This window comes from Drosophila eugracilis, unplaced genomic scaffold (genome assembly GCF_018153835.1).
Source record: "Drosophila eugracilis isolate 14026-0451.02 unplaced genomic scaffold, ASM1815383v1 contig_2062, whole genome shotgun sequence".
Classification (NCBI taxonomy): domain Eukaryota; kingdom Metazoa; phylum Arthropoda; class Insecta; order Diptera; family Drosophilidae; genus Drosophila; species Drosophila eugracilis.
The window spans coordinates 86,277-112,887 of record NW_024572936.1 but is presented as its reverse complement, the minus strand read 5'-3'; the positions used below and the strand labels follow the sequence as shown (position 1 = coordinate 112,887).

The 26,611-nt window shown below is 38.8% G+C and overlaps 1 protein-coding gene across 1 annotated transcript in view; it reads right to left on the bottom strand.

Moving 5' to 3' along the window:
- Window positions 1-9,901: 9,901 nt before the first annotated feature.
- The window catches only part of LOC108111891 (catenin delta-2), a 29,204-nt gene continuing 12,494 nt past the window's right edge, over window positions 9,902-26,611 (bottom strand). The window contains 3 exon segments of the mRNA XM_017221525.2: window positions 9,902-10,663; window positions 10,666-11,190; window positions 25,333-25,889. Of these exon segments, the coding sequence (XP_017077014.2) occupies window positions 10,251-10,663; window positions 10,666-11,190; window positions 25,333-25,889 (1,495 nt within the window). The 3' untranslated portion in view covers window positions 9,902-10,250.

Sequence of the window (26,611 nt, the reverse complement as noted above, 5' to 3'; positions counted from 1 at the left end):
GAGGCCTAATAACCTAAACTTCTTCATAAATAGCGAAACATTGTTCCGATTTAAAAAATCTTTGGTAAATCGAGAAATGTTGACATTATGTTCCCTTCAATTTGCAGATTACTTCTTAAGTGGATGGTTTGCACCTTTCTGCTTTGTGGTGTTGAAATAGTGGTTGCCTCTACGAAAATTTTTCAAGAGTATTGGTAGAGCAGTCGATTTCCGCTGCGAAGTTGAATTGAGGGTTTAATTTAATGTGTGAGCTTACATACTTTTTATATTTTAACCAGTTGGTTCTGTGCTACGTCAGCCTGTGGCGGTGATCTAAAGTTTTTGTGCTTTGAAGAAGAGCTATTTGCACTGGCGTATGGTTTGACGACAGGTACGCGCTTTGGCGCTTATTATATTGCGGGGAATGTTTTTTGTCACCGCAAAGTCTATTGGGTCTGGAACTGTTCAAACATGAACACATCTAAATATAAGTATAGCAGCCACTTGATTAAAACAAAATATACGCACATTATATGTAAAATAACCTCCTGCGGAAAGGTCACAGAATGTCTTTGGGTAAACAAAACACTCCGTGGGTTATCAGAAATAAGATAATAATCCCAATTGTAAGATTCTATGATCTCGTGATCTCGTTTCAAAAATAAAATAAAATAATACTTGTGTTTTCCCCCAGCAGTGGTAAGAGACCGAGAATATAAAAATCCACAAGTTTGAAGCTTGTTAAAAAAAATAGTCAATAAGCTAAAAGGGCACAAAAATTCTGCAAAATTACACGAGTGTGTTACGCGACGTGGACGTTACCAAGGCCAGGAACATTATCAACAACATTATAGCAACAATATCACAACGATATCGAAACTACAATCAAACAACATCGAAGCCACAATCTCGCAGACGTCATCGAAGTTAACTTTTAAAATATTTTTTCGTAACAAAACATAGAGAAATAGATTATAAGATTATATGTATAAAAAGAACTAAATACCATATTTAAATATTAAAAAAAAATGTTTGTCCGACATTATAAAGCTCCTTGAAGTACAGCTTAACAGCAGAAATTTGAGTAATTGCAGCCGGTCAATAAACGAGTGAAAGTATTTCAAAAGTAGACAGCCTCAAAGTTAGACTCGTAGCAAATCCTCCTTCGTTATTAAAATGTGGAGTAGTCGATCATGACTATTTTAACAAAAAATGGTTTGGGGAGATTTGTGGGGTTTTTGAAAGCTTAAAAAGTAAATTTGCAAAATTAAAAGTTGGTTCTAAAACCAAAATGGTAAAGGTAGCAAAGAGTGACCCACACAAATTGGCGGAGGTGTTCGACCAAAATGTCGAACAATTAAACAATTATTTAAAGGAAACTCAATATGGCTATCTTTTGACGAAACCGTCGAAGAGTTAGAATTTGACATTAAAAACGTGTAAGACATCCTAGACGAAAGGATAATAAAGGATCCGATGTGAGCATAGTAAGTTATAATGGGGTATTGGTAAGGGATAGAGTTGATGAACTTCCCCTGTTACCAAAAATACAGGTTCCAACCTTTTCTTTAGAAGGAAAAGAGTGGGAGTGATTTTCTGAATTATTTAAAGAATTCACTTGCTGACAGGTTCTGCCGAAAATTATACTGCCGCTTGGGAACTATTAACTAAGCGGTATGAAAATGTAAGAAAAATATTCTCAGATCAGCTGAATTGCTTAATGGAGTTGCCCATTCTAGACAACGATTTAACAAAACAGATTAAATGGTTTTTTGATTCAATCAGAACAAAGGCAAATTTAAGTGAGGATGTTGATGTGATTTTCGCACACATTATCATCCGAAAATTCAACAGGGAAGCGCTCAAATTATACGAAACGCACATATAAAACAAGAGGAAACGCTATGGTCGAGTGCCGCGACTATAAGATACCCGTTACTGTTTTACACAATTTTAAAATATTAATTTTGCTGTTGGAAATTCACAAGCCGCCACCTATTGTCAGAGGAAGCATGTTGAGTAATTGATAGTGACGTCACAAACCATGTGAGGCCTTATAACCTAAATTCCTTCATAAATAACGAAATGTTCCGATTTAAAAACATTTTTTGGTTAATCGGTAGATATTAATAGAAATAAGTTATACAAGATCAAACGAAGGAATTAATAATAATATTATAGACGCCACAGTTTTCCGCGCTTTGGGGGCGTTAGAGTGGGCATGGCCGGATGAAAACTCGTGCCAATTTGCAGTGGCATCAACACTTATTCTTAAGCCTAACTTTCTATCTCTTATAGTTCCCGAGAATTTTGCATTTTTGGTTATCCGTGTTTTGTGGGCGTTGGGGTGGGCGTGGCTAGTTGGGATAACACAATTCGCATTTGGGGCAGCATAAAAACCAACATGCTAATCCGAACTTTCTATCAGTTATAGTTAATGAGATATCAGCTTTTCTACAAAATGCAAAAACCTTTTTTTTTTTTTTTCTGAGATTGGTGAGCTTATCAGTGGGTGTGGCCAGATAATGGTACTACTATAACATGCGCTGGCACCCAAAAATTATACATACTAAATTTCACTTTCTTTTCCACTCTCCTGCTCTAATAGATCCTGAGATTTCAACGATTTTAGCTTTTCGCGATTTGTGGGCGTTAGAGTAGACGTGCGCATGGATTTTAAAAATCTGTCTGCTGTCTTTATCTATACCGACCTGACGGACGGACAGACACACGGACAAGGCTTAATCAACTTCGCTATTGATACTGATCCAGAGTATATATTTTATAGGGTCGGAAACGCTTCCTCCTACGTATTACATACTTTTCAACGAATCAAGTACATCCTTTTACTCTACGAGTAAAGGGTATAAAAACATAGGATTAATCATGTATCAGAGAACGGCGAAAAGGCAGAAAAAAAATTACACTAGCGTAGCATCCAGTAGAGCGGCAAAAAACGATGATGATGCTATTGAAGAAGAGTGGCTAAATGTTGAAAAACTAATACGCATTGGGGGGCATCAAAAATACTACATGCTTAATCACAAATTTCTACCACTTTTAGTTACCGAAATATCAGCCTTTCTAGAAAAACAAAATCCTTTTGAGCTTGGTGGACGTGGCCGTATAATCACCCTTAATACAATGTTACTATATTACACAATACAGGGTGCGCCATATTTCAAGAGCCGATTTAAAGTTTAAGGGAAAACAAAACCAATTTAAAAAACAATATCGGTCGGTATGACTCTCATTTCGGCACGGATGCTGTCCTTTAGTTCGTCAAGGATTTGAGGATTACAGGCAAAAACGTTGCTCTTCAAATAAACCCACAGAAAGAAGTCTGGAGAAGTTAAATCGGCAGATCTCAGTGGCCAGTGGATATCGACATTTTTCGACATCAAAAGTCCAGGGAAATTTCGTCCCAATATGACAGTATTGCAAGCAACGTTGATTATCCGTAAGCAAAAGTTGCACTTAATACGGAAAGAAATGTTAATCATTCTTTAAAATGCGTTCCTGGGCCTTCGGCCACTTTTACTCTCACTGCCTCTACCAAATTAGCTGATCGTCTTGCACGTTCATAAACTGCATGTGGACGGTCTGCCACTGTACCAAATTGAGAAAAATTAACCAAAAAACGATAGTGTATTTTTTTGGAGCGTTTTGGCGAGGATATATTTGACGATATGCCCGTTGAGTTAACACAATTAACTTGTTATTTTCAATATACATTTGCACCATTTCATTGCGTTGTTTAAGCTTGTAGGGAACAATGGTTAAAATTCTACTGTTTTGACGTTTTCAAAACATGTCTGATCAAGCTGATCGGTCGATATTTGAGAAAAATATTCAATGCTTAAATCCGCCCACAAATGATGGCGTACCCTGTAAATTATGCGCAATTGTTTTTGATAATTTTGTTGCAATGAAAATGAAAGTTAAATCTACCGCCTACAGCCTAATACATGATTAAGCAGGCGCGCCACAATTTGTTTATCTGGCCAAAAAACACCTCTCAGCATAAATTGTAACTAATGCGATTTATTCGATTGACAAAGTGAGCAGTAAGTGATTCCCCGTTGATGCAAGTAGATTTATGTTTATGTTGTGAAAGTGCATAAAACTTTAGTTATAATAAAATAGAAATAAACGAATAATAGTTAAAAAATTAACAGCTTCTATTAATTATCATTTTTTTTATGTTTTCAGATTACATTTTTATTATAGTGATATTTTACAATTATGTTGGGTAAATGCTGTAAAAACCTTTTGGTCAAAGGGATTTAATAATAGGCTTTATTTGAATAATTTAAAAATTGAATACTTTTCATATAATCTTTAGTACTGAAATAATTAAGAAATAATAATAATTTTATAATCCACTGGATTCCTTAGCAGCATAGAGCTGCTTGTTGCTCGCTGTATAGTTCTGTCTTCATAGCGAGTACGTCCTTGTGAAGCCATTGGTCTATTGAGTGTATTGTTGACGTTGTTTGGTGAATTTGACGGAGTGTTCTGTGCTGTAAAATGTTTACTTATAAAATCATTTTCTTTCCATCCGTTCTTTTTATAAACCTCTCGCAATTCGTTATGTTGCCACATGGTGTATAAAACTTGACTAGCAAATTTCAACACGCAAGAGGTATATTTTTCTTTTCGTCTTGTTATGATCATTAGCCGGTCGATTCCTCCCAAATCTAGTAAGGAACGAGAAAACTCGGGATTTTTTTAATAACCTCATTAATTGTGGCTAATACAGCTCTTATTGTGTCATATGAAGTATTTTGGTCATGTTGTAAATTTCCAGATGGGAGTTTCTGTACTAAGTCTCGAATAGCATACTTTCCAATAAGTTCTTTGTTTCGTTGATCAATTGCTAAATTGCGAAGTGCTGTGGCTACTGCACAGACTACGCGATCCACTTCCATTCTAAGAAGCTTCACAAGTATTGGTAGACCTTTTTCCTTACGCACTGTTGCACGAATATCAACACATGGTTGCCAGTAACATGCAGATAGATTTTGAATTGCTCCAGCTGCGGCTTCGAGAGTTTCTGGATTCGAACATCTTTGCAATAAGGATAAATAGTATTGAACTACTTCAGGTTGCCATAATTATCCATATCCCTTGTTCAAATGGTTATAAGTTAATGCAGTCGTCAAAAGCTTCGGGATTGTTGGTACCTTCTTTCTTTTTCTTACTCGTTCCAAAGCAGCCTAGATTTTCTCCTGAAATTAAAAGAACAATGTCGAAATATGAGGCAAAAGTACAATATATTTAAAGCTGTTTACTGCGGTTAAGGTGAGAGGTCCATGCATAATCGTCTTAATTTATAAGATTGATTAGTAGCTTAGTAGCTTTTGTTGATCAAAAACCTAACAAACCGACGGCATAAATAAAAGCATTAGCGGTAAAAAAAAATAAAAATCACTGGCGCAATATATATATATCTATATATAAGTAAAGATGTGTAGTTAAATGTACTCTGTTTTAGAAATGTATCGCATTGACCACTGCTGATATTTTATAGACAGCGTATCCTCGAGCTTCTAACTCTTAAAACAATTGACTTATCAAGAAGCTAAGAATAAAGAACATACATGAAATAATAATAATAATGAAATATTTTTAATTTTTTTTTTTTTTTATAATATAAATTGGAACATAACGACGTAAAATGGCGACCGTTACCTTTGGAATAACAAAGAAAATAAAAACAAGAGGAAACGCTATAGACGAGTGCCGCGACTATAAGATACCAGTTACTGTTTTACACAATTTTAAAATATTAATTTTGCTAGAGGAGATTCACAAGGCGCCACTTATTGTCAGAGGAAGCATGTTGAGTAATTGATAGTGACGTCAGAAACCATGTGAGGCCTTATAACCTTAATTTCTTCATAATAAAAAAAAAATAGCGAAATAATGTTCCGATTTAAAAATTAAGGCCTTAATAATAATATTATAGACGCCACAGTTTTCCGCGGTTTGTGGGCGTTAGAGTGGGCGTGGCCGGAAGCAACTTCGTGGCAAGTTGCAGAGGCATCTCTTAAATGAGTATTCTTAAGCACTACTTTGTAGCTCTTATAGTTTTCGAGATTTTTTCATTTTTGGATTTTCGGGTTTCGTGGGCGTTAGTGTGGGCGTGGCTTGATCGGCAATTCGCATTGCGAGCATCATGCTTAATCGGAACTATCTCTTATAGTTACCGAGATATCAGCTTTTCTAGAAAATCCGAAAACTGTGTTTTGAGCCTTGTGGGCATATGAGTGGGTATGTCAGGATAGTAGTACCACTATAAGATGCGCTGGCATCTAAAGATTATACATACTGAATTTCAACTTTCTAGCTCTAATAGTTCCTGAGATTTCAGTGATGTTTTTTCGCGATTTGTGGGCGTCAGAGTGGGCGTGGCAGGATGCTGCGTAGGGACCTCAAGACTCTTCATGGTTAATCTCAACTTTGTATCTCTTATAGTCCCTGACTTACTCTACGAGTAACGGGTATAAATACCCTTTTTTATTCTAAATAACCTTAAAGAATTCGATGGTATTATCGACCTCGACTTGCTTAAACAAGCGAATGCGAAAATGCGAGAGCAATCAGCTTTCAGCACACTGGGACAAGCAGTAAACTTAACATGCCGTCCGCCAATGCTAGACCTAGCATGAGAAACCTTCGCTTGTCCGGTCCGTCTTGGCGGTTAGTTGGGCAGAATATCTAGTATGAGCAAGAAACGAGTTATTTATTAAAGAGGTGGGTGGACAAAGTTCCGAGACTGAACGTTTCATCTGGCCTTGCTTGATTTTGAATGTTACAACCCGGACCGACTAACGCATCCGTCCGTATTTCGACGACGCGATCCAGTAGCCATTGTGACGGCGGGAATCGATCGTCCTTGACTATCACGAGGTCGGCACCCCTTGGGCCTCTGCGGTAAATGTGCCCGTCCCGATTCCAAGCCTTCCAGAAATAGCGTACCCTTGATTGCTTGATAAGAAAGTGCGCTGCAAAGGAGTTTGAGTTTCCTTTGACTGGTTCAAATCGGTTCCGATTTAAAAATTAAGGCCTTAATAATAATATTATAGACGCCACAGTTTTCCGCGGTTTGTGGGCGTTAGAGTGGGCGTGGCCGGAAGCAACTTCGTGGCAAGTTGCAGAGGCATCTCTTAAATGAGTATTCTTAAGCACTACTTTGTAGCTCTTATAGTTTTCGAGATTTTTTCATTTTTGGATTTTCGGGTTTCGTGGGCGTTAGTGTGGGCGTGGCTTGATCGGCAATTCGCATTGCGAGCATCATGCTTAATCGGAACTATCTCTTATAGTTACCGAGATATCAGCTTTTCTAGAAAATCCGAAAACTGTGTTTTGAGCCTTGTGGGCATATGAGTGGGTATGTCAGGATAGTAGTACCACTATAAGATGCGCTGGCATCTAAAGATTATACATACTGAATTTCAACTTTCTAGCTCTAATAGTTCCTGAGATTTCAGTGATGTTTTTCGCGATTTGTGGGCGTCAGAGTGGGCGTGGCAGGATGCTGCGTAGGGACCTCAAGACTCTTCATGGTTAATCTCAACTTTGTATCTCTTATAGTCCCTGACTTACTCTACGAGTAACGGGTATAAATACCCTTTTTTATTCTAAATAACCTTAAAGAATTCGATGGTATTATCGACCTCGACTTGCTTAAACAAGCGAATGCGAAAATGCGAGAGCAATCAGCTTTCAGCACACTGGGACAAGCAGTAAACTTAACATGCCGTCCGCCAATGCTAGACCTAGCATGAGAAACCTTCGCTTGTCCGGTCCGTCTTGGCGGTTAGTTGGGCAGAATATCTAGTAAGAGCAAGAAACGAGTTATTTATTAAAGAGGTGGGTGGACAAAGTTCCGAGACTGAACGTTTCATCTGGCCTTGCTTGGTTTTGAATGTTACAATCCGGACCGACTAACGCATCCGTCCGTATTTCGACGACGCGATCCAGTAGCCATTGTGACGGCGGGAATCGATCGTCCTTGACTATCGCGAGGTCGGCACCCCTTGGGCCTCTGCGGTAAATGTGCCCGTCCCGATTCCAAGCCTTCCAGAAATAGGGTACCCTTGATTGCTTGATAAGAAAGTGCGCTGCAAAGGAGTTTGAGTTTCCTTTGACTGGTTCAAATCGTTCTCCCAGCAATCAGACACACCGGGCAATTGTGTATTGGCGTCAGTTTTGACTTTCTTTTTTTAGAGGTCTCTTCAACGATGGTCATCTTCTGTATTTCTCTTTCATTTTCGCCTTACTGGAGCTTTAGTTGTTCCTACCAGACTACAGAGCAGCAAGGCGGAAAAGTTTAGACATCCCTCTACGGTGCAGACCCAGTCATTGGAAGTTGCATCGATCGAGCCCTTAAACAATACGTTGATTTTATCTCCAACCGAGTATTTGGAAATGGGTGCAGAGGTTTCCTGATGCGCTGTCTTAATGCTTGCAACTTTGTTGCTGGGAACCTTCGCCCGATGGTAATCACGAGCGGACACCATTAGATCCACAGCGTGATCAGTAGCGCGTTTCACATTTGAACGAAATATGTCTCAAGACCCCAAGACGCATTCCAAAAATAGATGCTCGGGTGCTTATCCGTTTCAGATGCAGGGACTGCACTACGTGTTCTGAGACAATGGTTTCCTAAGATCCATGGTCGACCAGGACGGTTATGACTGTGTGCAGACCCTTGTACGGGTTTCGCACGGTAATACGAGCAGTGGGGAGACGAACATTTTTCGAAGAAAAATTCGACGTAGCTAATAGTGTGCTAAAGCTGGTTCTGGCACAAATTTTTGGGCTATTAACCTGTTACATTAGTGGCCGGATAATCACCCTTAACACAACTTTACTATATTACACAATACAGGGTGCGCCATATTTCATGGGCCGATTTAAAGTTTAAAGGAAATCAAAACAAACACATTTTTGAGTTAGTATAATTTACCATCGATAGATACAATTTATTTGGACCAATATAAAAAACAATATTTAATTTACTACCTTATGGGCAATTGAACTCTTTTCGCCGCATTTTTCATCACTCTCTAGAGCATATCGGTCGGTATGGCTCTCATTTCGGCACGGATGCTGTCCTTTAGTTCGTCAAGGATTTGAGGATTACAGGCATAAACTTTGCTCTTCAAATAAACCCACAGAAAGAAGTCTGGAGAAGTTAAATCGGCAGATCTCAGTGGCCAATGGATATCGACATTTTTCGACATCAAAAGTCCAGGGGAATTTCATCGCAATATGACAGTATTGCACGCAACGTTGATTATCCGTGAGCAAAAGGTGCACTTAATACGGAAACAAATGTTAATCATTCTTTAAAATGCGTCGTAAAGTTTCATTAACATTTAAATATTCAGCACGGTTTCCATACGACTCTCCTGGGCCTTCGGCCACTTTTACTCTCACTGCCTCTACCAAATTAGCTGAGCGTCTTGCACATTCATGAACTGCATGTGGACGGTCTGCCACTGTACCAAATTCAAAAAAATTAACCAAAAAACGATAGTGTGTTTTTTTGGAGCGTTTTGGCGAGGATATATTTGACGATATGCCCGTTGAGTTAACACAATTAACTTGTTATTTTCAATATACATTTGCACCATTTAATCGCGTTGTTTAAGCATATAGCGAACCATGATTAAAATTCTACTGTTTTGACGTTTTCAAAACATGTCTGATCAAGCTGATCGGTCGATATTTGAGAAAAATATTCAATGCTTAAATCCGCCCACAAATGATGGCATACCCTGTAAATTATGCGCAATTGTTTTTGATAATTTTGTTGCAATGAAAATGAAAGTTAAATCTACCGCCTACAGCCTAATAAATGATTAAGCAGGCGCGCCACAATTTGTTTATCTGGCCAAAAAACAACCTCTCAGCATTAGTTACATTTTATTTATTCGATTGACAAAGTGAGCAGTAAGTGATTCCCCGTTGATGCAAGTAGATTTATGTTTATGTTGTGAAAGTGCATAAAACTTTAGTTATAATAAAATAGAAATAAACGAATAATAGTTAAAAAATAAACAGCTTCTCTTAATTATCATTATTTTTATGTTTTCAGATTACATTTTTATTATAGTGATATTTTACAATTATGTTGGGTAAATGCTGTAAAAACCTTTTGGTCAAAGGGATTTAATAATAGGCTTTATTTGAATAATTTAAAAATTGAATACTTTTCATATAATCTTTAGTACTGAAATAATTAAGAAATAATAATTTTATAATTGTTTTCTAACCATTTCTGAAAGCAGTGCAGTCTCATTACTAGACATAACGGCACCACTGGATTCCTTAGCAGCATATGAGCTGCTTGTTGCTCGCTGTATAGTTCTGTCTTCATAGCGAGTACGTCCTTGTGAAGCCATTGGTCTATTGAGTGTATTGTTGACGTTGTTTGGTGAATTTGGCGGAGTGTTCTGTGCTGTAAAATGTTTACTTATAAAATCATTTTCTTTCCATCCGTTCTTTTTATAAACCTCTCGCAATTCGTTATGTTGCCACATGGTGTATAAAACTTGACTAGCAAATTTCAACACGCAAGAGGTATATTTTTCTTTTCGTCTTGTTATGATCATTAGCCGGTCGATTCCTCCCGAATCTAGTAAGGAACGAGAAAACTCGGGATTTTTTTAATAACCTCATTAATTGTGGCTAATACAGCTGTTATTGTGTCATCTGAAGTATTTTGGTCATGTTGTAAATTTCCAGATGGGAGTTTCTGTACTAAGTCTCGCATCGCATACTTTCCAATAAGTTCTTTGTTTCGTTGATCAATTGCTAAATTGCGCAGAGCTGTGGCTACTGCACAGACTACGCGATCCACTTCCATCCTAAGAAGCTCCACAAGTATTGGTAGACCTTTTTCCTTACGCACTGTTGCACGAATATCAACACTTGGTTGCCAGTAACATGCAGATAGATTTTGAATTGCTCCAGCTGCGGCTTCGAGAGTTTCTGGATTCGAACAACTTTGCAGTAAGGATAAATAGTATTGAACTACTTCAGGTTGCCATAATTGTCCATATCCCTTGTTCAAATGGTTATAAGTTACTGCATTTTTCGAATACTCTGTGGGAATGTTGCAGTCGTCAAAAGCTTCGGGGTTGTTGGTACCTTCTTTCTTTTTCTTACTCGTTCCAAAGCAGCCTAGATTTTCTCCTGAAATTAAAAGAACAATGTCGAAATATGAGGCAAAAGTACAATATATTTAAAGCTGTTTACTGCGGTTAAGGTGAGAGGTCCATGCATAATCGTCTTAATTTATAAGATTGATTAGTAGCTTAGTAGCTTTTGTTGATCAAAAACCTAACAAACCGACGGCATAAATAAAAGCATTAGCGGTAAAAAAAAATTAAAATATATCACTATATATAAGTAAAGATCTTTAGTTAAATGTACTCTGTTTTAGAAATGTATCGCATTGACCACTGCTGATATTTTATAGACAGCGTATCCTCGAGCTTCTAACTCTTAAAACAATTGACTTATCAAGAAGCTAAGAATAAAGACATATATGAAATAATAATAATAATGAAATATTTTTAATTTTTTTTTTTTTTAATAATATAAATTGGAATATAACGACGTAAAATGGCGACCGTTACCTTTGGAATAACAAAGAAAATAAAAACAAGAGGAAACACGTTTTACACAATTTTAAAATATTAATTTTGCTAGTGGAGATTCACAAGGTGCCACTTATTGTCAGAGGAAGCATGTTGAGTAATTGATAGTGACGTCACAATCCATGTGAGGCCTTAAACCCTAAATTTCTTCATAATAAAAAAAAAAATAGCGAAATAATGTTCCGATTTAAAAATTAAGGCCTTAATAATAATATTGTGGGCGTTAGAGTGGGCGTGGCCGGAAGCAACTTCGTGGCAAGTTGCAGAGGCATCTCTTAAATGAGTATTCTTAAGCACTACTTTGTAGCTCTTATAGTTTTCGAGATTTTTTCATTTTTGGTTTTTCGGGTTTCGTGGGCGTTAGTGTGCGCGTGGCTTGATCGGAAAATAACAATTCGCATTGCGAGCATCATGCTTAATCGGAACTATCTCTTATAGTTACCGAGATATCAGCTTTTCTAGAAAATCTGAAAACCGTGTTTTGAGCCATGTGGGCATATGAGTGGGTGTGTCAGGATAGTAGTACCACTATAAGATGCGCTGGCATCTAAAGATTATATATACTGAATTTCAACTTTCTAGCTCTAATAGTTCCTGAGATTTCAGCGATGTTTTTTTCGCGATTTGTGGGCGTTAACGCCCACAAAACCCGAAAAACCGAAAATGCAAAAATCTCGAAAACTATAAGAGCTACACAATTTTGCTTAGGAACACGTATTTAGGAGATGCCTCTGCAACTTGCCACGAAGTTGCATCCGGCCACGCCCACTCTAACGCCCACAAACCGCGGAAAACTGTGGAGTCTATAATATTATTATGAATGCCTTCGTTTGACCTTGTGTAACTTATTTCTGTTAATATCTATCGATTTACAAAAGATTTTTCAAATCGGAACATTATTTCGCTATTTATGAAGAAATTAAGGTTATAAGGCCTCACATGGGCAGTGACGTCACTATAAGCATACTCAACATACTTCCTCTGACAATAGGTGGCGCCATGTGAATTACCACTAGAAAAATAATATTTTAAAATTTTGTAAAACAGTAACGGGTATCTTATAGTCGCGGCACTCGACTATAGCGTTTCCTCTTGTTTATTCTAAATAACCTTAAAGAATTCGATGGTATTATCGACCTCGACTTGCTTAAACAAGCGAATGCGAAAATGCGAGAGCAATCAGCTTTCAGCACACTGGGACAAGCAGTAAACTTAACATGCCGTCCGCCAATGCTAGACCTAGCATGAGAAACCTTCGCTTGTCCGGTCCGTCTTGGCGGTTAGTTGGGCAGAATATCTAGTATGAGCAAGAAACGAGTTATTTATTAAAGAGGTGGGTGGACAAAGTTCCGAGACTGAACGTTTCATCTGGCCTTGCTTGGTTTTGAATGTTACAACCCGGACCGACTAACGCATCCGTCCGTATTTCGACGACGCGATCCAGTAGCCATTGTGACGGCGGGAATCGATCGTCCTTGACTATCGCGAGGTCGGCACCCCTTGGGCCTCTGCGGTAAATGTGCCCGTCCCGATTCCAAGCCTTCCAGAAATAGGGTACCCTTGATTGCTTGATAAGAAAGTGCGCTGCAAAGGAGTTTGAGTTTCCTTTGACTGGTTCAAATCGTTCTCCCAGCAATCAGACACACCGGGCAATTGTGTATTGGCGTCAGTTTGACTTTCTTTTTTTTAGAGATCTCTTCAACTATGGTCATCTTCTGTATTTCTCTTTCATTTTCGCCTTCCTGGCTTGCACATGTGATTCCTCTGAGCTTTCGGAAAGTAAACCGCTTGGTGCAATATGTGCAATATCTATCTTCTTGTTCCTGATCAGTAAAACATAGCTGGAGCAGTCGATCCATAGAATAATTGCCTACCGCGTGCTGCCCACCTCCGGAGCTTTAGCTGTTCCTACCAGACTACAGAGCAGCAAGGCGGAGACCTTGAGACCTCCCTCTGCGGTGCAGACCCAGTCATTGGAAGTTGCATCGATCGAGCCCTTAAACATCACGTTGATTTATCTCCAACCGAGTATTTGGAAATGGGTGCAGAGTAATCAGTTAATCTTTGCATTTTTGTTGCTGGGAACCTTCGCCGCTTGTAGTCACGAGCGGACACCATGAGATCCACAGCGTGATCAGTTGAGCGTTTCACATTTGAACGAAATATGTCTCCCATCTTAGCCGATTGCCTGTCCCTCGCAGAAACGCTTGCGCAATGCCTCGTTGTCCAAAAGCACTCGAAGACAGCGTACCTGGGTTGCTTTCCTCACTCCTTCCGCCCATCCTGAAAGTTTTGCAAAGGCGCAAAATATGGCCGCCGCCACAATGGTAACACTCTGCACTGTGAACTCGCACTTGTTCGGGTCGGGCCAGCACTGGAGTCCGTACGATGATCGTTCTAAAACGATCCCAACTCCCTATAGGATGGAATGGTGGCACCGCTTACTTGATGCTGCTCCCAAGCGTTGTGGGTCTCCTTCGGTAACCTTGATGCTACGTAATGCGGCAACCAGTGCTGCGATTCCCCATTCAAGGCTTGGACGCGACGGAATGCAGTCAGGCAAAGATTGACTGTGCTTAGCATCGAGCATATTGGCGCGTAGATGGCGTTCATGTGGTGAACGATAACGAGACGAGGATTGTTGTACCTCTTGATCATCAGGCTACTGAATAGTTTCCTTCTATAAGCTGCATTTGACGGATGTCGTTATTGCGATTTGCATGCAACGATTCCTTCAGAAAGTGCAATTTCTGAATACTACTCAAATTGCTGATATTGTGGATGAGGCCCGTGAAGTCATCATAGTAGCCTGGCCAATCGACACACGCGCCGGAGAAACGGACATCTGCGGCATGTTCAGCTGCACTTCCACTTCGCCGCACCCCGATTTTGGCGCACGAGCCTCTGGTCTAAGCTTGTCCAAATCCCCAGCGAAAGCGAAATATGCATCCGTGTACCGCTCCTCGAACTCCGCCTAAAAATCCTTCGTTGCATAGGTCGAATCAGAAAATCCTTTCACGTTCACAAGCACCCTGAAAGCGATCCGTCGTTCCTCCACTTATAATAATAAATATAATAATATAATAATATAATAATAATATAGAATAAATTCTAGTTTTCCTGGGTTGCGAATTTTTCCTAAAATTTTGCAACATAGATTTTAGAGACTGAAATCCATTTGTCTGCAAATTGACTAACTGCTCCAAAGTCGGAGCATCCGATTCAGCCTTCATGTTGGCAAGTGTAAAATATGAACTTAACGCGAAAACTTAGTTAATTCTTGTCTTGCACATAACTTGTTCACTTACTCAGTTATGTATACCAGAATCCACCCAAAGAAGCGATGAAAGGTATCGCCTCCGGAGTTCAAGAAACTGAAATGTCCTCTATGAGCGTAGGTATCGACGTATCAGCGAAGATAAAAGAACGTTTCGAACTTCAAGAAACTATGTATGCCTATGTATCGCCGACCTCCTTTCTCGCGATTTGCAGAGCCGCCTTGCAAACTTAACACAGCTGCGATCTAATGGCGTCTATGTACATATGGTATACATGGTTATGTTTAGTTATTATCCCCATGTATAGTTGTGACCCTTGTATTCAGACTAACAAAGGGTCATTGTATGACAGATAAATTCACAAAAACGTTTAATTACTATATCTGTTTAATATGTATAATGTGTAAATAGCGTCCCGCGTTAGATTCGCGACTGGTATCGCGTTCAGCTCTCGCTCTCGTGATCTCACGCATCGTCCCAAAATGCGAGAGCGATCAGCTGATCGCTCCCAGCACACTGGGACGAGCATTAAACTTAACAGGCTGTTAGAACGGACGACACAGACATATTTTTAGAAATCATTTTGGCTAAAAATAGAATCGTCATTACAGATTTGGAGAACATCCTAATGGGCTTAACCCTACCAAAATTAAATATTGCAAGTCCGGCTATTCAGATACCTCCGAAATTGGCGGATTTAAGGACTACCACCCTGTTAACATTAGTTGTTAGAAATATTAGAAGTATTTAGTATAAGTGTTTTTCAAAATTCCGATATCATTCATTTGCTTACCAATTCCATAATCATAAGCATGTTTTTAATAAGATAACAGTCTCTCCGGTCCAGTACCATAACAAGATTCTAGACTTTGAAGACGGACACCTAGTCGCTGAGTGCCCGGAATGAAACCGCGACATCGGGTATTGCAAGTATCCTTTTGCAGGGAGTTCTAAAACGACAGTTGTGCTCAACAATTAATTCCTGGAGTTATTGCGCATTGTATCACGGTCCCAGGTCACCTGGATCCAATAACTGAGGTAGGCCACGGCACCCTCATATTGAATGAGGCCAACATGACCATAAGCGACGACCAAGGACGAGACAAAAAAATATCTGGAACGTATCTGGTAGCCTATTAAGACACATAAAGCCTCAACGAAACTTGGCTCGTAAACCAGCTGGGAGATTCGATGAAAAAACCCGCTGTGTTGGCCATGACCATGGTCAACATCACGTCCCACCAAAATCGGCTAAGTTTTCCGTTCCTGCACGAGCTGGGTCTGAGAAACCTTCACCACACTGGGACCTTTAGGAAAGAACTTTTCCCTCCTCTGCAACTCTCTTGCCATACTCGGCTTTCTCCTGCTATGCTCCACCTTTTGGCTCGGCTACCACCATCTAAAGACCGAGGGCTACCCCAAATCAGGAGGTAATGATTACATGGAACAATCGGGTCACCGGCTCGGCGAACACTTAAAAGGAGGAGAAGTTAACACACCCAGTTCCCTAATTGGGAAACGGCCGAGCTGTATACGTAATAAAGAAACCGCCGACTCCGCATTCTGGGGGCACTCGCCCGCAGCCGGCAAGAACACCTGCGCAGCAAGTGATCGTCAGCAACCAGATACCGAATGCTGATCCGGCACTTTTGCGACTGCGCTGCGGCCAAACGAAGGCTTATAGGTGCAGCCGGATCAGACCCTTAGGTTTATCTTAAATCGCACTCCGCAGTCATAGCTGTGTAAAATAATCATTGTAACACTGTTTTTTTTTCCTTTGCCTCAACAGGCTTAGGCGAAATATCTCGGGCAATATTATTGGTGCAACGCTTTACAAAAAGGGACGCCCAATCAAAATGATTTCAAGGAAAATAAAAGATAGATATATTGACGAAGCTACAAATGAGAGTTATAAGCCATCAAATGGGCTCTGACCAAGCTACCGCACTATTTATACGCGGTTAAACACAAAAGTTTGTTTACTGATCAGCAGCCTCTGACCTTCGCGGTACCGGATTCGAACCAGAATGCAAAAATTAAAGGGTGGAAAGCTCGCATCGACGCAGGGGAAATTGTCAACGGATTGAAAGTATTTCCCATAAGTTCTCAAAGTTCAAAGCCGTGCAACCTATTCCGATAGGACGAATGAGTACCTCAAACCTTGAACTAACTTCCAACGGCCAAAACGATATATTGTGACAATGAACCACCATTGAATTCGCATTCGACCTCGGCCATTCTATTTAACCACTTTGGAGTTGGTATTGTAAATGCACGACCCTTTCGTACTGTATCTAACAAGTAGAACGCTGTACTGTACTTGAACTCGCTACGTGCATTAAAATAGACAAAGATATAACCGTCACCAGGTAATTTTTTTAGCCACTACCAGGTACAACAAATCAATTCACTCGGTCATTAACAACATACCAGCTAACGTTGTGCAGGCGAACTCGGACGACTTACAAATAGAAATCCAGGAAAATATAAGAAAATCTCAGAACGCGCTTAGAAACGGCTACGAAATAAACTTAAACCTTTGTGTGAGGAGGCAGCCGTAGAAGCAAGCCTGGGGACAAATGTCCTTATTAACATGAAGAATGATCCACTAGGACAATCTTAAATGATTCAACCAAACAGTGCCCTATTTTTATATATGCCCTATACTCGTAGAGTAAAATGATATATTAGATTCGATGAAAAATATATAACAGGTAGAAGGAAGCGTTTCCCACGCTATAAAGTATATATATTCTTGATAGCAATAGTCAATAGGAAAGTCGATTGAGCAGTCCGTTCGTCCGTCCATCCGTCCGTATTAACGCGGAGATCTCAGAAGTTACAAGAGACACAAAGTTAAGGGCAAGTTTATTTCAGCATCCTACCACGTCCACAAATCGAGGCAAACTAAAATCGCTGAAATCTCAGGAACTGTTACACAACACAAAACCCGAAAAACCAAAAATGCTAAAATCTCGGGAACTATAAGATCTAGGAAACGTATTTTGGAGATGCCACTGCAACTAGACGCGAATTTACATCCGACAAAGCCCACTCTAACGCTAACAAATCGCGAAAAACTGTGGCGTCCATATTATAATGTATCTATTCGTTCGACCGTGTATAACATTTTTTGTTAATATTTATCGAGGCTGACTTCACTATCAGTTTCTCAACATGCTTTTTCTGACTAATGGTGAATAGATCGCACTAAATAGTTTGTTAGACCAAACAATGATGGTGAATAGACCACGCTAAATGGTTTGTAAGACCATTTCCCGAATTGGGTTGATTGATGGTAAATAGATCACGCTAAATGGTTTGTGAGACCATTTTCCATTTTTCCATTTACGCCTTATTCAAGTCAACTGCTCGTGGTCAGAAAGCGAGAGCGATAGAGAGAGCTAGCAAGCCAATATTCGTGTGAACAGACCATCTCAAGAAGAAATATCTTACATGCTTATAAATATTCCAAACTATAATTAGTTATGTGGTTTCTCAAAATCCCTGAAACTAAGTTTCTGAACTAGACAGAATGGCAATTTTAGAAATAGGTCGAGCAAGTTCTCCTGAAGAAGTTACGGATCGTACCACCTCGTCCTCGCTCGGATAGACTTCAATTATGCGCGCCAAAATCCAATAGAAGTGGGGTGTGTTTAAATCCTTGATGATCGCCATGTCACCAGTTGCAATGTTCTTTCTCTCCTTGTAGCATTGCCTGTATATTTTGCCAGTAATCCAGTCGATTAACTGCTATGTGGACAAAATCGCCCTCTTAGACTGATGTATAAGGGCGTCCAATCAGCAGGTGTGAGGGTGACAAGTAGCAAGCCTCGATGTTTGACGTAGCGAAGAGTGGGCGTGAATTGACGGCGGACTCGATTTGAGTCAGAAGGGTGTGCATTTGCTCAAATATGAGGATGGAATTTCCGATGACGCGACGCAAATGAACAACAGAGAACAGCTCTGTCCCGAAAAGCTGATTCCCCTTTTCCGCTCCAGTGGGGTGCGTGCGGTGGTATACAACTCCATTTGATACCCTCGCTGGCCAACGCTTGGGTTCCTTGAGTGTTATGCTGCTGCGACAAGATGAGCTCATACACGTCTAACACCTTCTTTGCTTTCCCAAAGTTGCGACCGTTGTCGCTGAAGATGTGGGTAGACTTGCCTCGACCGGAGATTAAACGACGAAGTGCAGCGAGAAATGTCTCCGTGCTGAGATCTGAGCCAACTCCAAGTGAATTGCGGAGGTCACTTGGCAGAAGATAGACACATTTATCCCTCGCACCCAGTATTTTCGAATGGGTATGCTTGACGGACTCGACCAGCTGGCAAGTCATGTATTGATCAGTTGTTTTGTGGGGTTGTCGAAAACATTTGCGACAAGCATGTGTAAGCTTGCGAATCATGTTGCGTGCACCAACTATCCAATATTGTTGGCGAACGATGACGAAAATTGCTGACACCTGATGAAGATGTAAAAAAAAAAAAATTGTGTTGGGATGGTTGCATTCTTCAGGGGCCAGCTATGAGCTAGGCTTAGATATTCGTTCATAAATTTTGAATATTGATGCGTAGCTTCATATCACTCTGCAAGTGACATTCCACAGCATGGAAGCGTGATGACACCTTCATGTTTGATCGTCCTTTTGGTGTATTTGGGATCGAATGCTGTGTTTTTTGGTCGTCTAACACGGAGTCTACCATCAGATCCAAACAAATCAATCTTTGCCTCATCGGACCAAAGGACATTTTTCCAGTTCTGGAGGGTCTCTTGGTTTTTGGGGGCAATATAATGCTATGGGGATGTTTCTCTGCTTCAGGTGTTGGTCCACTATATTGGATACAGGGCAACATCTGTGCTACAGACTAATTAAACATAATGATGGACGTTATGTTAACATATGCCGAAGATTAAATGCCTTTGAAGTGGGTAATTATTAAGGATAAGGAACCCAAACACACATCGTAGCATGCTAAAAAGGGGATCCAGGAAAATAAAGTCGACGTTATGGATTGGCCAGCTCAGTCACCCGACTTAAACCCTATTGAGCATTTGTGGGACATTCTTAAAAAACGTTTAAGTGGTTTTTAGCCAATAAATAAGAAGCATTTGTGGGAGAAAATCCAGGAGGAGTGGTACTCCATTAAGCCAGCAATATAGTCCAATCTGGTGGAGTCTATGCCTCGTAGGTGTGCCGGACTTTTTTTAAAACCATGGTAACGTTACAAAATATTAAATCTGATAACATGGTTAATTTTGCTAAGCTAGTGAATTTGGATAACGATTAGTCAGGTCGTTTCTATTTTTATTTCCAAGTCAAATACATAAAATTTAAATTAAAAATAATTTTTTAGCTAAATGAATAATGTTAAATGCATTTTTGTTTTCTAGTATATAAGATAGATAAGATAAGGTATAAGTAAAAAAAAAACCAGAGGAAGCGCTATAGTCGAATGCCGCGACTAAAAGATACCCGTTACTGTTTTACACAATTTTAAAATATTCTTTTTGCTAGTTGAGATTACCCAAGCGCCACCTATTGTCGAAGAAAGCATGTCGAGTAACTGATAGTGATGTCACTGCCCTTGAACCTAAATTTCTTCATAAGTAGCGAAAAATCTGAAAAATCTTTGGTAAATCGATAGATATAAACAGAAATAAGTTATACAACGTCAAACGAAGGCATTCATAATATAATTATAGACGCCACAGTGTTTCGCGGTTTGTGGGCGTTAGAGTGGCCGTGGATGAATAAAAACTCGTGGGCAGTCGCAGTGGCAACCCTTACATACATATTCTTAAGCCTAACTTTCTAGCTCTTTTAGTTCCCGAGATTTTTGTATTTTTGGTTTTTCGGGTTTTGTGGGCGTTAGGGTGGCTAGATGGAAAGAAAACAATTCGCATTTGGGGCATCATTATAATCTACATGCTTAATCCAAACTTTCTATCACTTATAGTTACCGAGATATCAGGTTTTCTTGAAAATGCGAAAACCGTCTTTTGAGCTTGGTGGGCGTATAGGTGGGTGTGGCCAGATAATAGTAATACTAAAAGATGCGCTGGCATTCAAGGTTTATGCATACTGAATTTCAACTTTCTAGCTCTAATAGTTCCCGAGATTTCAGCGATTTTAGTTTTTCTCGATTTAGGGGCGTTAGAGTGGGCGTGGCAGGATGATGTAATAAACTTGCGCTGTCCCGGGATCTCAAGAATCTTCATGATTAATCTCAACTTTTTACCTCCTATAGTTCCTGAAATCTCAGCGTTCATACGGACGGACGGTCGGACGGACGGACATGGCTCAATCGACTTCGCTATTGATCCTGATCAAGAATATATATACTTTATAGGGTCGGAAACGCTTCCTTCTATCTGTTACATACTTTTCAACGAATCTAGTACTCTACGAGTAACGGGTATAATTAAAATATCGACTCATTACCACGTTCTTTACTAAAAATACGTATTTAAACCCAAAGTGAAAATTCGTTTCTATTATTTTTTCCATCACTGTATGTGGTTCCTCAACGCTGACAAAAGGTGGCGATTTTTTGAATTTCCATTTAACAATGTATAACTGTAGACTATTGCGTTTCTTCTTGATTTTTTTGTTTTAAGCTAAATTATTTGTACATTTGTACTCAGATACCTCTCCTAAAGCAAAAAAATGGTTTAAGCTCAAATCCATAGAGTTGGAATCATACCTTATCTCTATCTTTCCTATACTAATTATTCGCAGGCCAGGTAAATTCGAATTGTTGATAGTCAAACCAAATACGGTAGGATTTAACATTCGTCACTTATACAGCGGACCTCTCAGAAGTAAACAATGTGATCAATATGTTTCCGCTATCCTAGTTCCTAAACGTTGCTACTGCTCATTTTAAGGACTTATCATAAAACTTCCTAAAATAAACTTATTATTTAGAGAGATAACCGGTATTTCGATACCTATAGTGAGACAGTATTACAGATAATAGACACGTCATTAAAAAGGTGAGGTGGCGCATAAAACACAACAGAGCGACCTGCACCCTTTATCCTTTGCTCCGTGTGCATTTGTTTTTGTAAATACTCGCTGCATATGGAGTGGTTCATCTATAAGGTTTGAGGCGACGCTTTCAATATAATTTGTTCTTGTTAACATTTCGGTGTGGCCGAATGCCACCATAAGATACATACATACCTAATCCGACCTTTCTAGCTCTAATAGTTCCTGAATCGAAAGTTTGTTATCTCCTAAGACAGCAATAATCTGCCTGCGAGATTCTGCAGAAGTTTTCCCCTGTAAAATTTCAAAGTTGCCCGAATTTCTGCGTTTGTGAACTCCATTTCAATCGATTGTAATTTTTTAACGTGGAAGCTCATGTAAACAAACTACTATACGTCATTTTAAAGGTGATGCCATTACCTTTCAAACGATATACAGCAATGCCAGATACGATTATGTTTGACTTCACAAGCGAAGCGCGAAATTTGAATATAAAACGGTATGTCATTACCAATATATTCTTAATCAGTAACAATAGCGAAGTCGCTGACATCTCAGGAACTATTCAGACTAAGCATGAAGATTCTTGAGGTCCGTTGTCGCATTTTCTAAAAAAGCTGATATCTCGGTAACTATAAGTGATAGAAAGTTCTGATTAAGCATGTAGGTTTTTATGATGCTCCCAATGCGAATTGTTTATTTCCGATCAAGCCACGCCCACTTTAACGCCAAAAAAAAATCCGAATAACCAAAAATGCGAAAATCTCGAGAACTATAAGAGCTAGAAAGTTGTGCTTAAAAATACGTATTTAAGAGATGCCACTGCAACTTGGCACGAGTTTTCATTCGGCCACGCCCACTAACAACGAAAACTGTGGCGTCTATAGCATTATTACGAATGCCTTCGTTTGACCTTATATAACTAATTTCTGTCAATCTCTATCGATTTACCAAAGAACTTTCAAATCGGACAAAAAACTAAAAACGCCAAAATCTCAGGAAGTATTAGAGCTAGAAGGTTTGAATTGAGTACGTATAATCTATAGATACCATCTCATCTTATGGTGGTACCGTTATCCGGCCACAGCCCCTCTTACGTCCACAAACGGTCACAAAACTCGGAAAACCGACAATGTAAAAATCTCGAGAACTATAAAAGCTAAAAGTTAAGCCTAAGAACACGTATTTGAAAAATGCCACTGCAACTTGTCACGAAGTTTCATTCGGACACGCCCACAAACCGCTGAAAACTGTGTAGTCTACAATATTATTATGAATGCCTTCGTTTGACCTTGTATATCTTATTTATATTAATTCCTATTGATTAACCAATGGTTTCTTAAATCGGAACATTATTTCGCTATTTAAGAAGAAATTTAAGTTATAAGGCCTCATATGGGCAGTGACGTCACTATCAATTACTCAACATGCTTTTTCCGACAATATGTGGCGCTTTGAGATTTTAAGCTAGCACAATGAATATTAAAATTGTGTAAAACAGGTAACTGGTATCTATAGTCGCGGCACCTGACTATAGCTTTTCTTCTTGTTTCTTGTTTTTAAAATAATATGATTGTATCATATAAAGTATATTTTCTAGTTCAGAATCAATAGCCAAGTTGATTAATCTATGTCCGTCTGTCGGTATAACTGCTGAGATCTCAAGTAGTTCTTATAAGAGATAAAGAGTTAGGATTTAAAATACACATTCATTCATTCACATTGTTAGTAGATTAGCGCCGCGGACGTCGCTTATTCTACACTTAACCGTGAACAGCCAGCTGCAAGAATTTTATCACTGCTTATTGAGCCGATTTTTCGACGAAAATTCAAATTTTTAATAGATAGTTATAATAAAATTTGAATGGTATAATCTTTGACTAAAATGAATCAAGAGATTTTTATTGTTTTGGTGCATCTCAGAAATTTTACCAGCCCTTCAAATTCAACTGTTTGATTGCATGCGTGCGGAACTAAAAAGCGGGAGAAAGATTTTTTACTTGCGAGCGTGCTAAAATTGTTGTGGTTTAAGCAATTTTCCATAAAATTATGGAAAAGAAAGACAAAGGTAGGTAGAATATTTGTATTAAAAAAGACTTTGTTAATGTTTGGGTCAGCAAAAAAAAAAGCTACCCCAATAAGCAGTCGTAATCGAACTTTTGGAATAACATGAACAACAAAAACTATTTTCCTGATTTTGATGATAGCAATAGTGATAGTGATTCAGATTCTGACTCTGAAAATCCGTTTTCAATACAAATTAATGTAAAAAACGACTTTTAGGAGTATTTTTAAAAGAAAAATGCTTATTTATAGTAATTTTGAATGCATTATGTTAGTTCTTACTGATTAATAATAATTATTAAGTGTTCAAGTGTTAAGAAGTAAAAACGTTTGTTGAATTTAACGTGTGCTAGCATTATTTATTACCGTACAAGTGGTCAGATCGATCTGCATCGATCATATGTACCAACTTTGAAAAAACTACCTTTAAAACTTTAATTTTCGTCGAAAAATCGTCTGATAAGAGAAGTAATAGCCAAGTTCGATTAAGCAAGAGGGCGGACTGGTTCAACCTGAGTGAATGAACTGGTTTGTATCATTACATAGGTGAGGTAGCGATGCAAAACCAGGATCAGAGGACCGACAAAGTCAGCTTTGAGAAGGTATGATAAGAAATGTGCATTTTATGTAGTCGCAAACGCTTCGATCTACTTATTACATTCTTTTCAACGAATATACTCTTTTACTCTACGAGTAACTGGTATAAAAACTACATGCTTAATCCCAAATTTCTATCACTTATAGTTAACTAGATATCAGCCTTTCTACAAAAAGCGAAACCCGTCTTTCGAGGTTGGTGCGCGTAAGAGTGGGTGTGGCCGGATAATGGTACAACCATAAGATGGGATGGTATCTCAAGATTATACATCCTTAATCTCAACTTTCTAGCTCTAATAGTTCCTGTGATTTTAGAAATTAGAGTGATTGTGGCAGGGTGCTAAAGTAAACTCTTTTTCTCTTATCTCAGCTTTCATACGGACAGACTGACAGTTCCTATAAGAGATAAAAAGTTGGGATTTAAAATGCGTATTCTTAAGATGCCTTGGAGGCGCATGTTTGTCATGTGCACATGTTTATTGACGTTTTTAAGTTGTTTTGCAGCTGTGCACTGAGAGAAAGAAAAACTTCTTTGAACAAAAAATTGTTAGTAGATTAGCGCCACGATTGTCGCTTATAGAGCCGATTTTACGACGAAAATTCAAATTTTTCTAGAGTGTTATAGTAAAATTTGAATGGTATATACTTTGATTAAAACTAATCAAAAGATTTTAGTGACTTCAGTGTTTATTTTATTATTTATTTAAAATGTAATAACTGCAATATTTAATAATTATTTACCTTTCGATGATGACGGAAATGCCTTTTCCGGTGTTATAAATGGATGCTTGTCGTAATTGGGATCTTCAACCTCTTGACAACGGTATGAGAGATTGCGAAGTATGCATACGCAATTTTCAACTGTTTTATTCCCAATATTGTTTTTCTCAATCGCTGTTCGTACTACATAAAGAAGACATTCTACTAAGTGTTCGCAGTTACGAAGACATCCTCTTGCATGTTCTCCAGCAGAGCTGACATTTCGTAACACTCCAGAAGCATTTCGAAATACTGTAGAAAAACACGTCTCTCCACAACACACTGCATCCCACCCGGAATGAGGCTTAATAACGCTGCAGACTATAGCAACGAGTGCTTCGTCAATAATTGAACGTTTTAAATCTTCACAGGAAGACATATTCCACAATACTCCAGTCACTAATTCTTTAACTTCTGTTTCTTGAGATCGACAAAGAAGATGTACCAATGCGTCTATTCCACCAGCATTTTTTATTCCTCGTTTGTTTTCATCATTTTGTCTGCCGTAAGATAAATTTCGCAGGGCACCGCAAGCATTTCTAAAATAAAGAGCAAGACAAAAAAATATAATAAAATATATATCTTAAAAATAAATTTCATAAACTGCTGAACATTTTTAACATGCGAAGACTGGCTGGCTTGCGTGTAAAGTCGATATAAATAAAAAATTATAAAGTGGATCATACTATACTCTCAGTTTACCAAAATGTACTTATTTCGTAACTGTTGTGGTCACCGTGGGGATAGTTAGTTCAAACAAAAAAGCTGCTATAAATAAAGTAGGCATGGTGACAAGTTATTACCTTTATTTTAACATAAATTGTGAAAAAAATTTCTTATTTGAAAAATGGCAATTGTAAATCGAGGTATTGACAGCACATACTTGTACTGCGTATGCATCTCAAGAAGTTAAGTTCTTGAAATCCAGCGTTTATATAGTCAGACGAACTCGACTATTGGTGAATATATATTCTGTATAGGGTCAAAAACGATTCCTTTTTTTTTTTTTTTTTGTGGGAGTAAAACTTTACATTTCAATAAAACAACGATGTATTAATCGATCGAAATTTTTTTTTATAAGATAATAATAATATTGGGGCATTACATTTTAAATATGATTTCTGGCATATGACCCCAACGGCTGGCTCGGCTGTAGTCCAATCTGGACGTCCGATTTTCGATGACTGTAACTGTCGTTTTTGAAGAAGTAAGGACCAATGATTCCACCAGCCCATAAAGCGCACAAAGCAGTTAGTTTTTC